The 20,286-nt window shown below is 37.2% G+C and overlaps 1 protein-coding gene across 6 annotated transcripts in view; it reads right to left on the bottom strand.

Moving 5' to 3' along the window:
- Window positions 1-20,286, bottom strand: part of KIF27 (kinesin family member 27) — an 83,633-nt gene that overhangs the window by 39,664 nt on the left and 23,683 nt on the right. For 5 of the 6 annotated variants that reach the window (XM_032290824.1, XM_032290826.1, XM_032290828.1 and 2 more), the window contains 6 exons: window positions 18,720-18,863; window positions 9,731-9,937; window positions 7,226-7,395; window positions 6,638-6,741; window positions 3,605-3,760; window positions 400-605 (listed from right to left, as the gene is read on the bottom strand). In XM_032290824.1, coding sequence (XP_032146715.1) covers window positions 400-605; window positions 3,605-3,760; window positions 6,638-6,741; window positions 7,226-7,395; window positions 9,731-9,937; window positions 18,720-18,863 — 987 coding nt within the window. The remainder of the gene's footprint in view (window positions 1-399; window positions 606-3,604; window positions 3,761-6,637; window positions 6,742-7,225; window positions 7,396-9,730; window positions 9,938-18,719; window positions 18,864-20,286) is intronic. The other variant, XM_032290827.1, reaches the window with a different exon arrangement.

Here is a 20,286-nt window from a genome sequence, read left to right as displayed (position 1 = left end):
CCAATCAATTATGGTTTCAGAAAACCATATCTCAAAATTGTTCCCATTTGTTGAGTGTCTATAAAGTGTCATATAGGAACCACCTGTTTTATATGTATGATTTAACCATTATTTAATCCTTTGTCCTTCAGGAAAAAAACACTATTTTGTGGTTATCTTTATTTCTTACCATGTGGTTTTCTGACATGAAGATTGAAAGAATACATATTTCTTGAATGAAGAAATATACAACCCAGATTTAAAAACAGGTAAATCGACCAGCACTCTACAAAAGAAAAATTCACACCCTGTTTTTCTTGCTGGTATAAACTGAATTCCACTTCTTTCCTAACTCAGTACAAGAATCCTCAAAAGCAGGAAAGCTTAAATAAGTTTTCTCAATTACATTTTTTAAATTACCTGAACTCTCAGCTTTGCAGCATCCATCTTTTTACGGAACTCTTTCTGTAATTTTACCTTCATTGCAACATCAGAAAGATCTTTGTTTTCCAGCTCCTGTAGCTGTTTTTGTGTTTCAAAGAGTTCGACTTTTGCCTGTTCTGCATCATGCTCTAGTTTTGTTACTTTCAAAGAATACTGCTTGCTTACAGACTTGGCATCGTGACCTTAAACATAATAATTATTATTAGTATAAACTATGTAAAAAGAAGTTAAACATCAAAAACATAAAAATACTCTAAAATTCAGCCAGGCAGTGACACTATTTAAGATATAGCATTAAAAACCGAGTTGTCCCCACCCACCCCCATCAAACACAGCTTGCCACCAGGCCTCTTAATGATTAGTTCCTTAATGATTGTTCCCATCTGCTGCCACTCAGGCTCACTTTTAATCTTTTGCGTTTTAGAGTGACATTTCTGGTCCTCTGAATTTGTTATTGAGCTTTGCTGGCATCAAACTCAGTTAAGAAGGATATTTGGAGTGACTGTCCTCTTGCTTAGTATACTCTAGCCTCCTGCTACCAATGATCTGTCTCCTTGAATTACTTTTTTAAATTACTATTAAAAAATTTTAAACATAACAAAAGAAATAATAAAATGAACCCCCATCACCCAGATTTGAAAGTTATCAAGATTTTGTCATAGCTGCTTAATATGCCTTTTGTTTTACTTTGCTTAACTATTATAAAGCAATCCCAGATGTCATATCATCTCACCTATACATACTTCATTTTGTTAAATTCCCATTTTTACTTATACATACTGCAACAAGCATTTATATAAAATATGGACATAACCAAAAAGTTATTATCACACTAACAATGTTAATACCAATCAGTCTATAATCAGACTTTCCTAATTGCCTCAAAATGTCTTTCACAATTGGTTTATTTTAATCAGGATCTAAACAAGGTCCACAATACATTTGATTGTCATGTCTCTTAAGAGTCTTTTCATCCAAAGCTGATTCTCCTTTTTCACTGCACTGAACTTGAGATTAATTGCTTTTAAATTATTTTCTTATTAATATATAGAACAGAAAAAATATACTATAGATATTTCTACATCTCTTTTCATTCTAAGTCCAGCTACTAACCTAAAAGTTTGGTTTTGATTTGCTCTGAATAGGCAACTGTCCCTGAACTAGACTGGAAAACTCGTGGCAATAAAAAAATAGGAATCTAAAGCTTGGAGGATGCTGATGAATAATCACCAGAGACAGTTTATTATACTATGTATTTACTTATTTATTTGAGACAGAGTCTTGCTCTGTCACCCAGGCTAGAGTGCAGTGGCGCAATCTCAGATCACTGCCACCTCTGCCTCCTGGGTTGCAGCAATTCTCCTGCCTCAGCCTCCCCAGTAGCTGGGATTCCAGGCACACGCCACCATGCCTGGCTAATTTTTGTATTTTCAGTAGAGACAGGGTTTCACCATATTGGCCAGGCTAGTCTCAAAGTCCTGAACTCAAGGGATCTACCCACATCGGGCTCCCAAAGTGTTGGGATTACAGGCGTGAACCACTGCACCCAGCCTATTATACTATTTATATAGCTGGTTATACCTGCTATCCAAAAATGCTCATCATTTTAAAATAAAATTTATTTAACTAAATGCATTGTGAGCCATCCTCTGACTCTAATTTACTATTTATTTGACCACCTTTAAAATACATATAACTACTATATTTAAACAAATCATTTTGGGCTATTCATTAATTGTTCAACACACTAATATTTTATGAGCCACTCCAAAAAATATAGTGCCAGGCCAGGCACAGTGGCTCACGCCTGTAATCCCAGCACTATGGGAGGCTGAGGCAGGTGGATCACCTGAGGTCAGGAGTTCAAGACCAGCCTGGCCAACATGGCAAAACCCCATCTCTACTAAAAATACAAAAATTAGCTGGGCATGGCGGTGGGCACCTGTAATCCCAGCTATTTGGGAGGCTAAGGCAGGAGAATCACTTGAACTCAGGAGGCGGAGGTTGCAGCAAGCTGAGATCACGCCATTGCACATTAGCCTGGATGACAAGAGCAAAACTCCATCTCAAAAAAAAAAAACAAAAAATACAGTGCCAATTACATGTTTATTAATTTTTTTCAGACAGCGTCGAGCTCTATCATCTAGGCTAGAGTGCAGTGGTGCAATCATGACTCACTGCAGCCTTGACCTCTGGGGCTCAACAAATCCTCCTACCTCAGCCTCCCAAGCAGCTGAGACTACAAGCATATGCCACAATACCCAATACGCACCTGTGGTTTTATAAATTTTTTTGCAGTGTATCAGAATTGATAAAATATAATATAGATGTCCTGTTATTGTTAGTTGGCAGAAGTAGCCGCTATTCAAGAGAAGTCTTCAGTGAGAGGGCATTGAAAAGTAAGCACTCACTGACACTTTCACAAGTCACCATCTCTGAGGATTTTTAGGAAAGCTCCAAATTGCCCTGGTTCTAATGAGCAAGAAAGGACCTTCTCTGTGTAAGCTCTGGTGTCGTCCATTTTAAAGCAACCATGTTGGGTATACCGGGCTACAAAAACATGTTTGTTTAATGAGATACATGGTAAGATAACCTTTCTGAAACAAAGTAATTCATTGTAGTGGGAAAATATCCTCGAATTCCACAGGAAGTGCCCTGAAATCTTGGGAATGGAGAAGCCATTCTAGATCAGCTCCTAGATACTCCTAAGGGGTCAAGTGCGGTTTGATCCTGCCTGTGAGGAAGCAGCATGGTCAAACTTATTTAAACATCTGGGTAACTGGAGCTAGGATGATGCATAGCACATATGTCACTAGGAATGAGAAAAAAAAAAACAACTTTGGGAAAGTAGCTAAGCAGAGGATGCTTCTTAAAAAATGTAAAAAAATGTGGAAAAAAAAAAAGAAAAGAAAAGAAAAGAAAAAGGAACTCATAAGTGCCACAGAATTTCAGCACAATGCAGAGTTCACACTGGTTAGAACGATTCAGAGGTGTAATCCCCAAAGAAAAAAATTCTTTTGATAAATAGCCTCTACATATTGGCCTAAAAACTCACCTTGTTACACCAATCCAAGCTAAGTGGATAGACCTAAGCTTCAAAAACTAAAGTAAATGTTACCACATCAGAAACAATTTTAGAAGTTTTCTTTCTCATATAAGCTGGTTCACAAGATACTATTACCTGTTTTTATTAATTCTTTAATCAAATCTTCCTTCATCTTGATGTTAATTGTAAGTTCTCTCATTTTTTGTTTAGCTTCAGTAAGTATGCGTTCTGAATTCTTTAATTTTTGCAGATTCAATTCTTGACTCTCCTGGAGACATTCAATCTTTACATCTTAAACAAAACAAAACAAAACAAAACAAACCACCAAAACGGAGAAATAAAACTGTTTGCTGGTAAAACATTCAACAGAAGTAGAGTTAAGAAAAGCAGACACAGGCCGGGCGCGGTGGCTCAAGCCTGTAATCCCAGCACTTTGGGAGGCCGAGGCGGGTGGATCACGAGGTCAAGAGATCGAGACCATCCTGGTCAACATGGTGAAACCCCGTCTCTACTAAAACTACAAAAAATTAGCTGGGCATGGTGGCGCGTGCCTGTAATCCCAGCTACTCAGGAGGCTGAGGCAGGAGAATTGCCTGAACCCAGGAGGCGGAGGTTGCGGTGAGCCGAGATCGCGCCATTGCACTCCAGCCTGGGTAACAAGAGCGAAACTCCGTCTCCAAAAAAAAAAAAAAAAAAAAGAAAAAGAAAAGCAGACACAAAGGCAATTTAGAGGTGGCAGTGGAAGAGACAAAAAGAAAGGAATGGAAAAAGTACACAGCAATTGGGACTCTAGCATTCCAGCTTACAGTAAGAGTTTTCATTTTCTTACAAATTAATATATATGTATATATTATTTCATAATATCCCATAGGTTCAGACACACAATTTTTCATTGCCTTTAACCTGAGTTATTTGAGATATGTATAAAATTTCCAGATGGATCGAGGGATGAATTTGTTTCCTATTAACTTCTACTTTTATTGTAATAGGAGAATGCAGTCTACACAAGGCTACTCAGCATGTGGTCTAGCACTGTTTGTTACTATTCTGCACCAGAATGTACATGAACTATGTCACTAAGCACACTGCTTTAGTTCAGATGACATTTTTTTCATAGCCAGACTTTCTTACGGAAGGAAGTAGTGTAAGCTCATTTACATTTTGACATAAGTTTTTTCCCTGGTTGCAGAGCAGTAGGAAACAGCTCAAGCAGGCCGGGTGCGGTGGCTCAAGCCTGTAATCCCAGCACTTTGGGAGGCCGAGGCGGGTGGATCACGAGGTCAAGAGATCGAGACCATCCTGGTCAACATGGTGAAACCCCGTCTCTACTAAAACTACAAAAAATTAGCTGGGCATGGTGGCGCGTGCCTGTAATCCCAGCTACTCAGGAGGCTGAGGCAGGAGAATTGCCTGAACCCAGGAGGCAGAGGTTGTGGTGAGCTGAGATCGTGCCATTGCACTCCAGCCTGGGTAACAAGAGTGAAACTCCATCTCAAAAAAAAAAAAGAACGATCATAGAAGAAACAGCTCAAGCATGACTGCTTAAGTAGCACTTACCTTTATCATTTTTACATTTTGAAATTTATTTTCATTATACTTAAATTTTTGGCTCATTAAGCTATGTATAAGTTCTTAAAGAGATGCTCTATATTTTTAAAGTGTAGCACTTACCATGTTATTTATATTCACTATTCCCTTATTTTTTGTGAGTCAACCACACATTGGCCAAGAGAGATGAGTTAAAATCTACTACTGCCGGCTGGGCGCAGTGGCTTATACCCGTAATCCCAGCACTTTGGGAGGCTGAGGCATGCAGATCACCAGGTCACAAGTTTAAGACCAGCCTGGCCAACATGGTAAAACCCCATCTCTACTAAAAATACAAAAATTATCTGGGTGTGGTGGCGCGCACCTGTAGTCCCAGCTATTCGGGAGGCTGAGGCAAGAGAATCACTTGAACTCGGGAGGTGGAGGTTGCAGTGAGCCGAGACTGCACCATTGCACTCCAGCCTGGGTGACAGAGCAAGACTCTGTCGAAAAAATAAATAAATAAATAAAAATGTTTTGAAAACTAAAGGGTAGTAGTAGCTTTCTTTTTTGCTTTTTTTGTTTGTTTGTTTGTTTGAGACAGGTCTTGCTCTGTCACCCAGACTAGAGTACAGTGGTGTGATCTCAGTTCACTGCAGCCTTGAACTTTTGGGCTCAAGTGATTCTCCCACCTCAGCCTCCCTCCTGAGTAGCTGGGACCATAGGTATGCACCACCATGCTGGGCTCATTTTCTGTAGCGAGAAGATCTCACTATGTTGCTCAGGCTGGTCTCAAACTCCTGGCCTCAAGCAATTCTCCCACTTCAGCCTCTCAAAGCACTAGGATTACAGGCATGAGCTACTATGCCTGGCTCATAAATGTTTTTGATGCTGTTACTGATGCATAAAAATTCTTAGCAGTTGTGTACTAAAACATTACCAGCACCCAGTATACTAACTGGACTCTAAAGCCAAATACATCATTGATGTTAGTGAAGGAGCAGACACACTACAATTACTTACACTGTATTTTAAAGTCATCAGGAGTACAAAGCATATCAATTCAGGTCTGAATATAAAAATCCTTATTTTGAGGGAGTTAGCCTATATCTCTAGCCATAATTAACTGACAGAAACTTTTTTATTAAGGAGTAAAAAGACTGAAAGAGGTTAAAACAGAGAACATAAAAGAAGTTCAACCAACCAGGAATGCATTTGTACCTAGTTCTGGTCTTTGAGGATTCCTGGATGTTTCTTAATTATCAATTGAGGAAAAAGGTAAATATCTTATAACCATTAGGTCTAAAATTCTTTTTTTTTTTTCTTTGGGACGGAGTTTCGCTCTTGTTACCCAGGCTGGAGTGCAATGGCACGATCTCGGCTCACCGCAACCTCCGCCTCCTGGGTTCAGGCAATTCTCCTGCCTCAGCCTCCTGAGTGGCTGGGATTACAGGCACGCGCCACCATGCCCAGCTAATTTTTTGTATTTTTAGTAGAGACAGGGTTTCACTGTGTTGACCAGGATGGTCTTGATCTCTTGACCTCGTGATCCACCCGCCTCGGCCTCCCAAAGTGCTGGGATTACAGGCTTGAGCCACCGCACCCGGCCAGGTCTAAAATTCTTTATGAAAATCTACGTACCTTCATTTTCCAAATTTGACTTTTGTGTTTCATCCTGAGTATCATTCAATTCAACAAGGGAACAAACAGAGTCTGGCTTCTGAATCCATGAATGACTTCTACATCTAAAAAAAAAAAATCAGAAAGTTAACTTATGTGCTAGCATTTTCTAATCTGCCCTCAAATTAGTTTCCCCAAAAAAGTGACAGCAATGTTAAAAAATTATTAATTACATTTATAAACAGAATTTTACTATTATTACTCAAAATAAAAGGATGCCTCCCTATGTTGAATCCAGTAGAAAAGTCGTGTTTGTTGAAATTGTGGCAGCTGAATAGGGAAATTTAAAAAAAAATTCCTCTGAAAATTAGAATCTAATTACTATAAAAGCTCTGAAAGCAAATGCAAAATTATTTTTCAATTATAAGTCTGATGATTTGGATTCAAATATTATTTTCATAACATATTAGATGATAGTACTTTTAGCAAAAGTTATCTACTCTTATATTAAACGGAAAAGATATACTCCAGTGTAAAAAACCTACACTTCTCTATTTATTGCATCATATAATTCTAAATGTTTATTAAATCACTGTATATTTAACATACCTAGTTCCAGATTTCTCTTGGCCTTCTGATTCTTCATCATCACTGTTATCAGAAAATTGGCAATGGAGGACTTCATCTTGTTCTTCTATGTGACCCAACAGTGTCTGACTTCGTGTCCTAAATCCAGCAAATATTCGATCCAGAGAGTACATAGGCAGACTTGTGTAGACCTTGCAAGTGATTCCCCCACCAGCAACAAAAAAAATGATATTTTACAAGTCTAATTTTATCCTGTTACTCTAAATGCTTTTAAAGGGGTTATTAAATAGGCACTCTTAAAATAGCCAATCACTGGAAAATGCTCCCCTCAAACAAAGGTCAAAATTAATTTAACAATACTGTTGTGGCTCACAGACAAATACTTCTTTCAGAACATACACAGCGTCTTATCTTCTGGACAACTCTTCTATCTTCACTTATGGAAAGTAGTATTCAAAAATGAAACCAAAAGAAGGCATGGAAAACATCTCAGCTCTTAAAACACAGCACAGACACAGCCCAAAAAATGTTCCCGTTTCCCCATCTTCTCAGTTCAGAACACCTAGAGAACTGTGATGCTGCTGCCAAAAGTCTGCATCCTCTCCAATCCAAATCCCACCACAGGAAGAAACCCAGAGCCATCTCCACTCCTTCCGCCAGGGCAATATTCCCAATTTGAATACCGCAATGTATCTACTTATTTTTTATACATGGTGGTTAGGTATAGCTGAATTAAGGCTCTAGGAAAAATATTTAATACATGTCACAAGATAAGTAAAATTGTATGGGTTAGCCTGGGAATTTTCTGTATTATAACATTTTTCCATTGGAAGCGTACTTTAAATTCTCAAAAAAATGACTTTAGAAAACAACAACAATAAATTAGAAATTGCCTTTATACCTTTGCTCTGGTTTCTATTGCAAAATATTTCCCTTTTCATCACCTCTGTAACCAAACCTCGAGATGAATTCTAACAAAAGTTAATAAATTAAGAGGAGACAGTCCATTTATCAATATAAGTTACTATAAGCTGCTAAAATTGTAACATATAGTAGAATATGAGTATCATATAGTGTTTGGGATTTACTCACTTGACAAATAGGCCCCCTCATGTATTCTCTCCTAAAAAAATCCTACCTGATTCTGAAAATCATCTTATGTCTGATTTTTGTGCTTCCGCTGTCAGTCACCTAATTACATCATCTGTCACAACAGCATCATAACAGATGGGGCGAAAGTTTTTTAGGTGGCCTCCCAGTGGAGTATGAGGAAGGGGAATCCTTTAAGGAAGAACCAACTCAAGAAGTATTGATCTAACAAGTACAATACATGTCTATTTTGTCCCATAACTGGCAGGCATCTAGATTTCTCTTCTGAGAGTGTGGGAATTATTGAAGGAGCAAATAAAACCTTTGGTTCAGAATCTTAACTTTGTTCTCTGGGATTCTAATTTCCTTTTAAAATTTCTTTTTACAAAGAAAACCAAATGTCCAGAGCTATTACAGTATTCACACCCAAGACTGCCTGATGCAAAGCCTATCGCACTGCTAATGTATCATTTGCCTTTCATTTCTTGTCCTTCTGATTGTAACAACCAGATGGAGCTCACATAAATAAATCATTTCCCTTCATAAAATTAGGAAATATGGCCCAGTGCGGTGGCTCACACCTACAATCCCAGTACTTTGGGAGGCCAAGGCAGGTGGATCACGAGGTCAAGAGATCGAGACCATCCTGGTCAACATGGTGAAACCTCATCTCTACTAAAAATACAAAAATTAGCTGGGCATGGTGGCACATGCCTGTAGTCTCAGCTACTCGGGAGGCTGAGGCAGGAGAATTGCTTGAACCCAGGAGGCGGAGGTTGCGGTGAGCCGATATCGTGCCATTGCACTCCAGCCTGGGTAACAAGAGTGAAACTCCGTCTCTCTGATTCTTATATCTGAATATGTAGAAATAGAATTCATGAACCCGCTAAAACAAAACTCATGAATCTGCTAATTAAGTCTTTTCCATAATAGAGATTCCTTGATGATTCTTATATCTGTGTGTGTGTATATATTTACCAACCACAAACAAACTAAAATTCATATTGATATTTATATAGTCTTAATTATGTCTACTTGGTAAGACTGAATAACATATAAATATTATTTCAAAAATAATGACAGACCAAATAAGCTGAAATAAATACCCTCTAACATCTCAACTTTGTGTGGTTAAAGGAAGAAATAAATTCATGTAGATATTAAACAAGGTCATACCTGAAAATATCACAGCAAATGATAACTTTTTCACATTGATGAAGTATAGACATTAGATCCATCCAACTATTCCCTCCAAATATAACTATGTATTCTCATTTGTTTTTTATTAGAAAGAAATATGCTTAAAAGATATATACAAAATTTCATAAAACCAAACTGATAAGTATCTGCTGAGACTGTAAAATATACTGTGATGTTATATATAGCTAAATTTTTTTAAATCTCAAAATAAGAAAAAGATTAATGTTTGAACTTTACCTTCCTGGAATCTTGTCTTGATGGGATATAAATATAATGCCCCAAACGAGTATCAAATGGTACAGTATATGGTCTCTTTTCAGGGATCCTGGCATCTGGGCCATCTCCACAATTTTCCTTAGCTGAAGAAGTCACTGACAGGTTAAGTTTTGTTAGTTCTTCACTCAGTTGATCCACAAGAAGTTGTTGTTCTATTATTTTTTCATTCTGTGTAGAAGAGAGATGAAACTTTTAAAAACAGAGCCTTTCAGGACATTTAGATTTTGATTAAAAATGAATTTTACATTGACCAAAATCACAACTACTTTAATAATACAGTCAATTTTCATTTATCCAGAGACTAGCCTTCTGGTGTTCTTAAGTAACTAAGATTATTCTGAGTGGCAAAACCTTTTTAATGGCAAGAAGCAACAAACACAGCCAAAAAAGTCATATACTCAATACACCATCCACTGTGACTGGTTGCTTTGCAAACCTGAACATTTTGATTAGCTTTCTTTATTAAAATATGGACTTTCTGAGTAAAACCTAAGAAGTAAAAAGAAACAAGTTGAAAAAGTGGAGAAAGAATTGTAGACAGCAGAGGTTGCAGCAAAGGAGGCAGAAGGAGGTAACAAGTACAGGGAAGTAAAAGCCTTAGTGAAAAAGGAAGCCAAAAGCACAGAAATAGAAAACAGCCAACTGATAATCGTGAGAGGAGGGAGAACTTGAAAACCAAAGGTAGAACAAATTATATATCAGAAATATCTGTGTGTGTTAGTGTGTGTATGTGGTTTAGTTTTTTATGTAATCTCTAAAGAAAATTTTTGAAGTGTATCTAATCCAGAAAGCTCTAATGTCAATCTTTGTTTTACAAGCACAAATTTACATAAATAAGAAACAGTCATTCATCTTTTTATTTTTGAGATGTAGTCTCGCTCTGTCACCCAGGCTGGAGTACAGTGGCACAATCTTGGCTCACTGCAACTTCTGCCTACCAGGTTCAAGCAATTCTCCTGCCTCAGGCTCCCAAACACAGGCGCCTGCCACAATGCCTCGCTAATTTTTTAGTAGAGACAGGGTTTCACCATGTTAGCCAGGATGGTCTTGATCTCCTGACCTCGTGATCCACCCGCCTCAGCCTCCCAAAGTTCTGGGATTACAGGTGTGAGCCACCACGCCTGACCAGTCATTCATCTTAATACTTCACATGTACTACAATGTTGAAACAGGAAAAAAACAAAAAACAAACAGAAAAAAAGCCCTTACATTTCCATTGTATAAATGCTGAGCAATAAAAATGCAACCTTACTTAAAAATCATGTATTCAGATAATTAAAATATATAACATCAATAGCATATAAATTAAAAAGGATTCAATGGAGTTCTTACATTGTCTGGGAAAGGGATAAAAGTACCAATTAATATGAGGGTGCATGTACTCTCTAGAATAACCACTAAAAAAACAGTAAAACTATAACTTCTAAATTAGTGGAGAAAACAACAGAAAAAGAAAAAATACCCAATGGATCCAAAAAAGGGTAAAAAAGGAGAGAAAAAAGAACACAGAGGAGGAAGGATAAATAAAAGGCACAGTGGTAGATTTTTACCAAAATAGTAATTATATTAATAAATGAATTAAATAATGAAATTAAAAGACAAAGACTATCAGAAAGGATTTTAAAATTATCTAACCATATGCTGCTTACAAGAAACATATCTAAAATAGACACAGATTAAAAATAAGATAGTAAAAGAGATGCCATGTAAATATTAATCAAAAGAAAGCTGGTGTAGCTATAGTAATATCAAGGTAGACTTTAAGACAAAACTCATTAGAAGAGATAAAAAGAGGTAACAATGATTAAAAGAGCAGTTCTCCAGGATGATATAACAATTCTACGTTTGTATGCACTTAATAATAAAACAGTTTCAATATTAATAATGCAAAAATTATCAGCACTTCATGGAGAAGTAAGAAAAATCCAAAATTATAGTAGAGCCAGGCACAGTGGCTCACACCTGTAATCCCGGCACATCGGAAGGCCAAGGCCAGTAGATCACTTAAGCCCGAGAGTTTGAGAGCAGCCTGGACAATGTGGCGAAGAACCCCTTCCCTACAAAAAATACATAAATTAGCCAGGCATGGTGGTGTGCGCCTGTGGTACCAGCTACTCAGGAGGCTGAAGTGGGAGGACTGCTTGAGCCCAGGAGGTCAACGCTGCAGTGACCCATGATTGTGCCACTGTGCTCCAGCCTGGGTGACAGACTGGAGATCTGTCACAGTGGGAGATTTTAACATCACTTTATAAATTAATGATATAACAAAAACAATTCCAAGATAAGTTAAAAATGTAGATTTGAACAACAAGATTAACAGTGCCCAACGATTGCAGAATGCATATTCTTCTCAAGTACTTCTGTAATATTTATGAAAATTTGCCTTATTCTAAGCCAAAAAGCAAGTTTCAATACCTTCAAAAGGACTGAAATCAGACATAGTATGTTAACTGATCACAATGCAATAAAAATTGATGAAACAAAAATAAATCCCCCATGTCCTGTAAGTAAAATAATTATGTTATTCACAAGTCAAAAAAAAAAAGTCACAATGAAGATTAGGAAACATTCTGAGCTCAATGTGGAATGCAAGTCAAGATAAGCTTAGAAATACATATATAATGTTAAATGCATATATTACCAAAGAAAAGAAGCTAAAAATCAATATATTAAATATTCATCTAAAGATGTTAAAAAGATAACAGATTACCCCCAAAGAAGAAATAATTAAATAATAAATGAAATAGTGAACAAGCTAATGAAATAATGAAGTACTTGACTTTTGCTTTGCTAATCTTCACTAAACATTACCCCAAAAGAAGAAAAAATTAAATAATAAATGAAATAGTGAAGGAACTAATGAAATAATGGAGTACTTGACTTTTGACTTTGTTAATCTTCACTAAACAAACATTAGTGAAGATTAACAAAGCCAAAAATTGTCTCTTTGAAGAGACTAATGAATTGGTAATTTTACTAGTGAAACTGCAGGCAAAAAAAAAGTGAGAGAAGGCACAAATAATCAGGAATGAAAAAGGGCACATGTGACTACATAGCTAAAGATATTAAGAAGATAAAAGACTATCATAAACTTACGCCAATACATTTGGAAATTAGATACAGTGGTCAAATTCCTAGAAAAATAAACCTTATCAAAACCGGAAAAAAAGAAAGTATTAATATGATTTAATTCATAAAACATTCCCCCAATGAAAATTTCCAGTCGCAAATGCTTAACAGGCTAATTCAACCAAACATTTAAGAAAGAAATAATGGCCAGGTGTGGTGGCTGACATCTGTAATCCCAGCACTTTGGGAGGCCAAGGTGGACGGATCACCTGAGATCAGAGGTTCAAGACCAGTTTGATCAACATAGGGAAACCCTGTCCCTACTAAAAATACAAAATAAGGCCAGGTGAGGTGGCTCATCCCTGTAATCCCAGCACTTTGAGAGGCCAAGGCAGGCAGATCACGAGGTTAGGAGTTCGAGACCAGCCTGACCAACATGGTGAAACCCCATCTCTACTAAAAATACAAACAAATTAGCTGGATATGGTGGTATGCACCTGTAATCCCAGCTGAGGAGGCTGAGGTGGGAGAAGTGCTTGAACCCGGGAGGCAGAGATTGTAGTGAGCTGAGATCATGCCACTGCACTCCAGGCTGGGTGACAGAGTGAGACTGTCTCAAAAAAAAAAAAAAAAAAAAATTAGGCAGGCCTGATGGTACATGCCTGTAGTCCCAGCTACTTGGGAGGCTGAGGCAGGAGAATCACTTGAACCCAGGAGGCGGAGATTGCAATGAGCCAAGATGGCGCCATTGCACTCCAGCCTGGACAACAAGAGCAAAACTCCAACTCAAAAAAAGAAAGAAAGAAAGACATAGTATCAATTTTTTGCATACCCTTCCAGGTATAGGGGGACATTAAATAATCTATATTATGAGGCCAGTATAACTTGTTATAATATCTGACAAGAATATTATGAGAAACAAAAATATAGGACAAGCTCACTGACAAATATCCTAAACATCACATTAGCAAACCAAATCTTAGGACAATTGTGCAGAAAAAGGTTAACATAGCAGATTTGACAGCTATCTTTTAGAAGGACCTGCTATGAGGCTGTCAGATATCTGAGAACTTAGATTTTGGGAGTGTTCCTAAACACTCTGATAATACTGACTCACTGAGCTTAACTACTGGCACAATCAATGTGGTTTATGCTCTACACCTGCTTTCCTTCAGGTAGTCTGGGACTTTGGTTCATGCTAGGCAAAGGATGCCTTCATGACCCACCCGTCCTCAATATAATCCATGGGCACTGAGTCTACTGAGTTTCCCTGGAAGGTAACATTTTATAGGTGTTGTCACAACTCATTGCTAGGAGATTAAGCACATCCTCTGTGACTGCTCCATTCTAATAAAAAATCTCAGTAATTTCTTTAGTTTTGGAAAGGGTAAATTAAAAATACCTATAGAAAATATAATACTTCAGAGTGAAATTTTGAAAGCTCCTCTATGACTGGAAACAAGACAAGGATGCTTTCTATCACCACTATCAACATTGCATTGGAGATCCCAGCAAATACAAGAAGTTATTTTTATAACAAATTTATTGAGACAAAATTCACATACTATAGAATCCAACTATTTAAAGTATACAATATAGACGATATAGAAGAAAAAGATACAGAAAGATAAAGGATTATAAAGAAATGAAACTGTCATTATTTGCAGGTGATATAATTACAAATGAAAATCCAAAAGAATTTACAGATAAAATATTAGAATTAAAAAGTGAGTGTAAGCTGGGTGTGTGGCTCATGCCTCTAATCCCAGCACTTTGGAAGGCCAAAGCGGGCAGATCATTTGTGGTCAGGTGTTTGAGACCAGACTGACTGACATAGTGAAACCCTGTCTCTACTAAAAATACAAGAAAATTAGCCAGGTGTGGTGGCACATGCCTGTAGTCCCAGCTACTCAGGAAGCTGAGGCAGGAGAATTGTTTGAACCTGGGAGGCAAAGGTTGCAGTGAGCTGAGATTGCGCCACTGCACTCCAGCCTGGGTGACAGAGACTCCATCTCAAAAAAAAAAAAAAAGCAGCAGCAAGTTTATAGCCAGGCGTGGTGGTGGGTTCCTAGAATCCTAGCTACGTGGGAGGATGAGGCAGGAGAATCGCTTGAGCCTAGGAGGCAGAGGTTGCAGTGAGCTGAGACTGACGCAATGAGACTCTGTCTCCGGAAAAAAAAAAAAAAAAAGGAATTACTTCCAAAAAGTTTGGATCTTTCTATTTATCTCAGGAATTTTTAAGGCTTCCCACCTAGTGGCAACTGAACACTCCTGATACCAACAAAAAGTGAGTTGTCAGGTTGCTGGATAAATGAGGTATAAATATGAAAAAATTAGTAGAGTTCCACATACCAACAATTAGGAAATCAGAAAAATGAAATTTTTAAAAGATACCATTTATAGTGACAGAAAAAAATCAAGTACCTAGAAAGAAATCTACAAATTATTTGCACTATTTCTACACCAAAAAATGTAGGCCATTACTGAGAAAAACCAGACTAAATACAAGTAAATAGAAACTATACCATGCTTATGAATTAAGAGACTCAATCAAAATATGTTCATTAATTCTAAACAGATATATAAATGTAATTGTGTTAATTAGTGAATTAATGTTAACCAGCTTAATGGAACGTATATATACATCAAAACATTACATTGTATCCTAGAAACATACACAATTATTATTCGACCATGAAAAATAAACGAAAATAGCATACCAAGTGAAAGAAGTCACACACAAAGGCCACTTACTGTATGATTCCAGTTATGTGAAATGTTTAGAATAGGCAAATCTATAGAGGTAGAAAGTAAAGTGGTTTTTGCTAGGGGCTAAAGAAAGGAGGAAAATGAGGAGCAACTGCTAATGGATACAAGATTTCATTTTGGGGTGATAAAAATATTTTAAAATTAGATGGTGTGATGGTTAGACAATTCTGTAAATACACTAAAAAAATCACTGAATTGTATATTTGAAAAGCTGAATTCTACAGTATGGGAATTCTATCTCAATAAAATTATTATTTAAAAATGTTTAAATTAAAATAAAATTTATATGGAACATCCAAGACATCTGGAAAGTGAGGAGGGAAGGAGACTAGCAGAAGGCCTTGCTCTACAAAATATCTAGACTTATAAACCTACAATAAATAATAAATGTGATACTGGCTAAAGGACATACAAATCAACCAACACAATAGAAGGCCAAGAAATAGACAAGAGATTCATGCACAAATGGACCTTGATTTATGATAAAGATAGCACTCAAAACAGTTGTGAAAAGATGGTTTCCAATAAATGTTGCTGGGACAAATGAGTATCTCTATGTTTAAAAAATGAAATTTGATCTTTATTTTATCCCATACACAGAAATCAATTCCTGAAGGACTATACAGCTAAATATGAAAGGCAAAACAATAAGGCTTCAGAAGATAATATAGAAAATATCCTCAGAGGAAACAAGTGGGAAAAGGAAAAGCTTACTAGAGAACAAATATCACTAACCATAAAAAAAAAGACTGATAAATTTGATTACAGTAAGAACTCTTCATCAAAAACACCACTGAGAGTAAAAAGGAAGCCACAGAAAGAGAAAAATTATCTGCAATCATACCCAGAATATACAACAAGAACTCATACCCAGAACATATAACAAACTTCTACAAATTAATTTAGAAGACAGGTAACTCAATAGAAAAACAAGCAAGAGACTTGAATGAGTACTTCACAAAGGAGGATATCCAAATAGCCAAAAACCTATGAAAAAAAAAATGTTCAACCTCGCTAGTCATCAGGGAAATGCAAGCTAAAACCACAATAAAATGATGCTACATATCTACCAGATTGGCTAAGATTTAAAAATTAACAATAACAAATGTTGAGAAGCATATGGAACAGTGGGAATGCTCACATAGTGCTGGGTGGGAGTGTAAAATGGAAAACAATCCAGTATTACCTACAAAAATTGAAGATACACCTATCCTATGACCTAGCAATTCAACTCCTAGGCATGAAATCTGAAAGAAATGTGTGTGCATCTCCACCAAGAGACACTGAAAATTCATGAGAAAATTTCATAGAAAACCACAAATGTCCATCAAACAGTAGAACAGAAAATAAATTGTGGTATAGTCACACAATAAAATCCTATGTAGCTATCAAACTAAACAAACCACGGTTACACATTATAGATAAAATATTAGAATTTACAGAAAACGTATTACCATTAAAAAGTGGATGAAACATAACAATGTTCAACAAAACCAGTCAGATATTGAATAATGTATACTGAATAGATGAAGAAAAATTCCAAAAACTAAACTGTAGTGTTTAAGGATACATATTTAGATAGTAAAACCATAAGAAAAAGCAAAGAAATGATTACCATGTAAGTCAAGAGAGTGGCTCTCTTTGAGGAAGGAGGAACAGTGACTATAAGGAGGCACTAAGAATTTTGAGGCACTGGTAGTTAGCAATTTCTTGACCTGGTGGTGGTTACCCAGCCGTTCTCTTTGTGATAAATCGCTGAATAATATGTATTGTTTTGTATATACTTTAGTTTTACATTTTTTAATTATACAATTATGGCCATGCATGGTGGCTCATGCCTGTAACCAATCTCAGCACTTTGGGAGGCTGAGATGGTAGGATCATTGAGCCCAGGAGTTTGAGATCAGCTTGAGCAACACAGTGAGAACCCGTCTCCACGAAAAAATCAGAAAATTAGCCAGGCATCGTGGTGTGCACCTGTAGTTGCAGCCACCCAGGAGGCTGAGGTGGGAGGATCACTTGAGCTCAGGAGGAGCTGCAGTGATGAGCTCTGATTGTGTCAGTGCACACCCACCTGAGCAACAGAGATCCTGTCTCAAAACAAACAAAAACAACAACAAAACACAATTAGAAGGTTTAAAAAAGAAAACAAAAATCAAATAACATGAAAATCAAAATCTGATATGTCCTGAATCAGATTATTTCTCAGGTCATTAGTTATTCCCCGACAGGAAGCTAAAGGCTTTAAATGATATTAACTATTTGGGGTGATGGGAGAAGCCACAGCCAGGGAGTATAATATTTAGAGGCATACTATGTTATACTACAGACATATCCATGTAAATAATAGGAAAGCTAAGACAGAAAATTTGAAATAGTTAAGCAAAGTTAAAAAGCAAATCACTCACAAGGTATAAGAGGAAAACTTAAACACAATTTAAAGTTTAAATTATGTATTTACCTTTCAACTCCTAACAATATTGCATTGCCTATATTACCCTGGCAAACAACAGGAGGGAAAAGTATGGAAAAATGATAACCATAATATGATTTATAAATTAATTTCCTGAGTATTATCTTTACATTTCTAAAACCAAAGTCAAGCTAACAATAAAAATGTTTTCATTTAAGCAGATTTTTTTTTTTTTTTTTTTTTGAGACGGAGTTTCGCTCTTTTTACCCAGGCTGGAGTGCAATGGCGCGATCTCGGCTCACCGCAACCTCCGCCTCCTGGGTTCAGGCAATTCTCCTGCCTCAGCCTCCTGAGTAGCTGGGATTACAGGCACGCACCACCATGCCCAGCTAATTTTTTGTATTTTTAGTAGAGACGGGGTTTCACCATGTTGACCAGGATGGTCTCGATCTCTTGACCTCGTGATCCACCCGCCTCGGCCTCCCAAAGTGCTGGGATTACAGGCTTGAGCCACCACGCCCGGCCTCATTTAAGCAGATTTAAGGGAAAAGCTAATAATTCTTTCAGGTGCCTATGTTCAGAATTCTTCAAATGAACATACTTTTTTTAAGTTCCCACTTAGCATTTAAAATGCTACTGTGTTTAGTGAGGTACTATTTCAAGTAAATCTACAGAGACAGATACGTTAAGAAACACTACCTGCAATCTATTCACTTTTTGTGCTTCTTTCAAAGACACAGCATGCCCTTTGTTTTCCTGTACCATCATTTGCACTTGATTCTTCAGCTCCTTCACCTCCAATTCCTTCTGATTAAATACTACTTCATCAGCAGCGAGAGCATACTAGTGGGAAAAGAAGGCACAAGTGACATTCACCATGGAAAATTACCAAGGAATCCCATATAATAACACAAAAAAGATGATTTGATTATACATTGATGATGTCTCACAAATTTTTTTTTCATTTTCAACTTTTTCTGATTTCTTTCTAAGAAAGGCAGAAATAGTTGAGAGAACCTATCATTGCTACAACATAGGAATTCATTACCATGAAGACAGGAAGATTTTCCTGAGACAGATAGATTGATTGATTGATTTTTTTTTTTTTTTTTTTTTGAGACGGAGTCTCGCTCTTGTTGCCCAGGCTGGAGTGCAATGGCACAATCTCAGCTCACTGCAACCTCTGGCTTCCGGGTTCAAGCGATTCTCTGCCTCAGGCTCCCAAGTAGCTAGGATTACAGGCACCCACCACTACACCTAATTTTTGTATTTTTAGTAGAGATGGGGTTTCACCATGTTGGCCAGGCTGGTCTGGAACTCCTGACCTCAGGTGATCCACCCACCTAGGCCTCCCAAAGTGCTGGGATTACAGGCGCGAGCCACCACACCCAGCCAATTTTCCTGATTTTTACTTCCTGTATATGAAAACTAATTGTCTCCTTGAGAAGCTTAAAATATAATGGCTTTCCCATACTTAAATATTTATTTATAATATTTAAAACATTATAAATAAGCATTTTACATATTTGAATCTGTAATTTTAGCTTCCTTATTTTTAAAATATTTAGATATTTTTACATATGCTTTATAACTTAGTTTTATTTGGTCTATTATTTATTTAAAAGAGCATTTATCTGTTCAATATATTTGTGTTCATGTATTTTCTCTGTGTTCAAAACTTGGAATAAAAAGGGCAATAAAGTCCCCTAAGAGATTATTTATGAGCAGATGGAATGTTCCAAAAATTGACTCATGGTGAAAAATCAAGGTTGCAACAGCATCTGGCAGCTTCTAAAAAGAAGATGGTAACTTCAAAATGACACTTACTTCCCTAGCAAAAATCCAGCTGTTACTCCGTGAGATGGCCCATGATCTTATCTTGGCTAAGAATTTTTAAAATAAGTACTTACCTGCTTGCCTAATAGGCTCAAGGATAACAGGGATTGAGAAAAGAGTATCAAGGCCGGGCGCGGTGGCTCAAGCCTGTAATCCCAGCACTCTGGGAGGCCGAGGCGGGTGGATCACGAGGTCAAGAGATCGAGACCATCCTGGTCAACATGGTAGAACCCCGTCTCTACTAAAAATACAAAAAATTAGCTGGGCATGGTGGTGCGTGCCTGTAATCCCAGCTACTCAGGAGGCTGAGGCAGGAGAATTGCCTGAACCCAGGAGGCGGAGGTTGCGGTGAGCCGAGATCACGCCATTGCACTCCAGCCTGGGTAACAAGAGTGAAACTCCGCCTCAAAAAAAAAAAAAAAAAAAAAAA

The sequence above is a fragment of the Sapajus apella genome, unplaced genomic scaffold, assembly GCF_009761245.1.
Source record: "Sapajus apella isolate SASKATOON/1434 unplaced genomic scaffold, GSC_monkey_1.0 scaffold24, whole genome shotgun sequence".
NCBI classification, from domain to species: Eukaryota; Metazoa; Chordata; class Mammalia; order Primates; family Cebidae; genus Sapajus; species Sapajus apella.
Note: the sequence above shows the minus strand (reverse complement) of the source record. Positions and strands in the feature narration are given on the sequence as shown.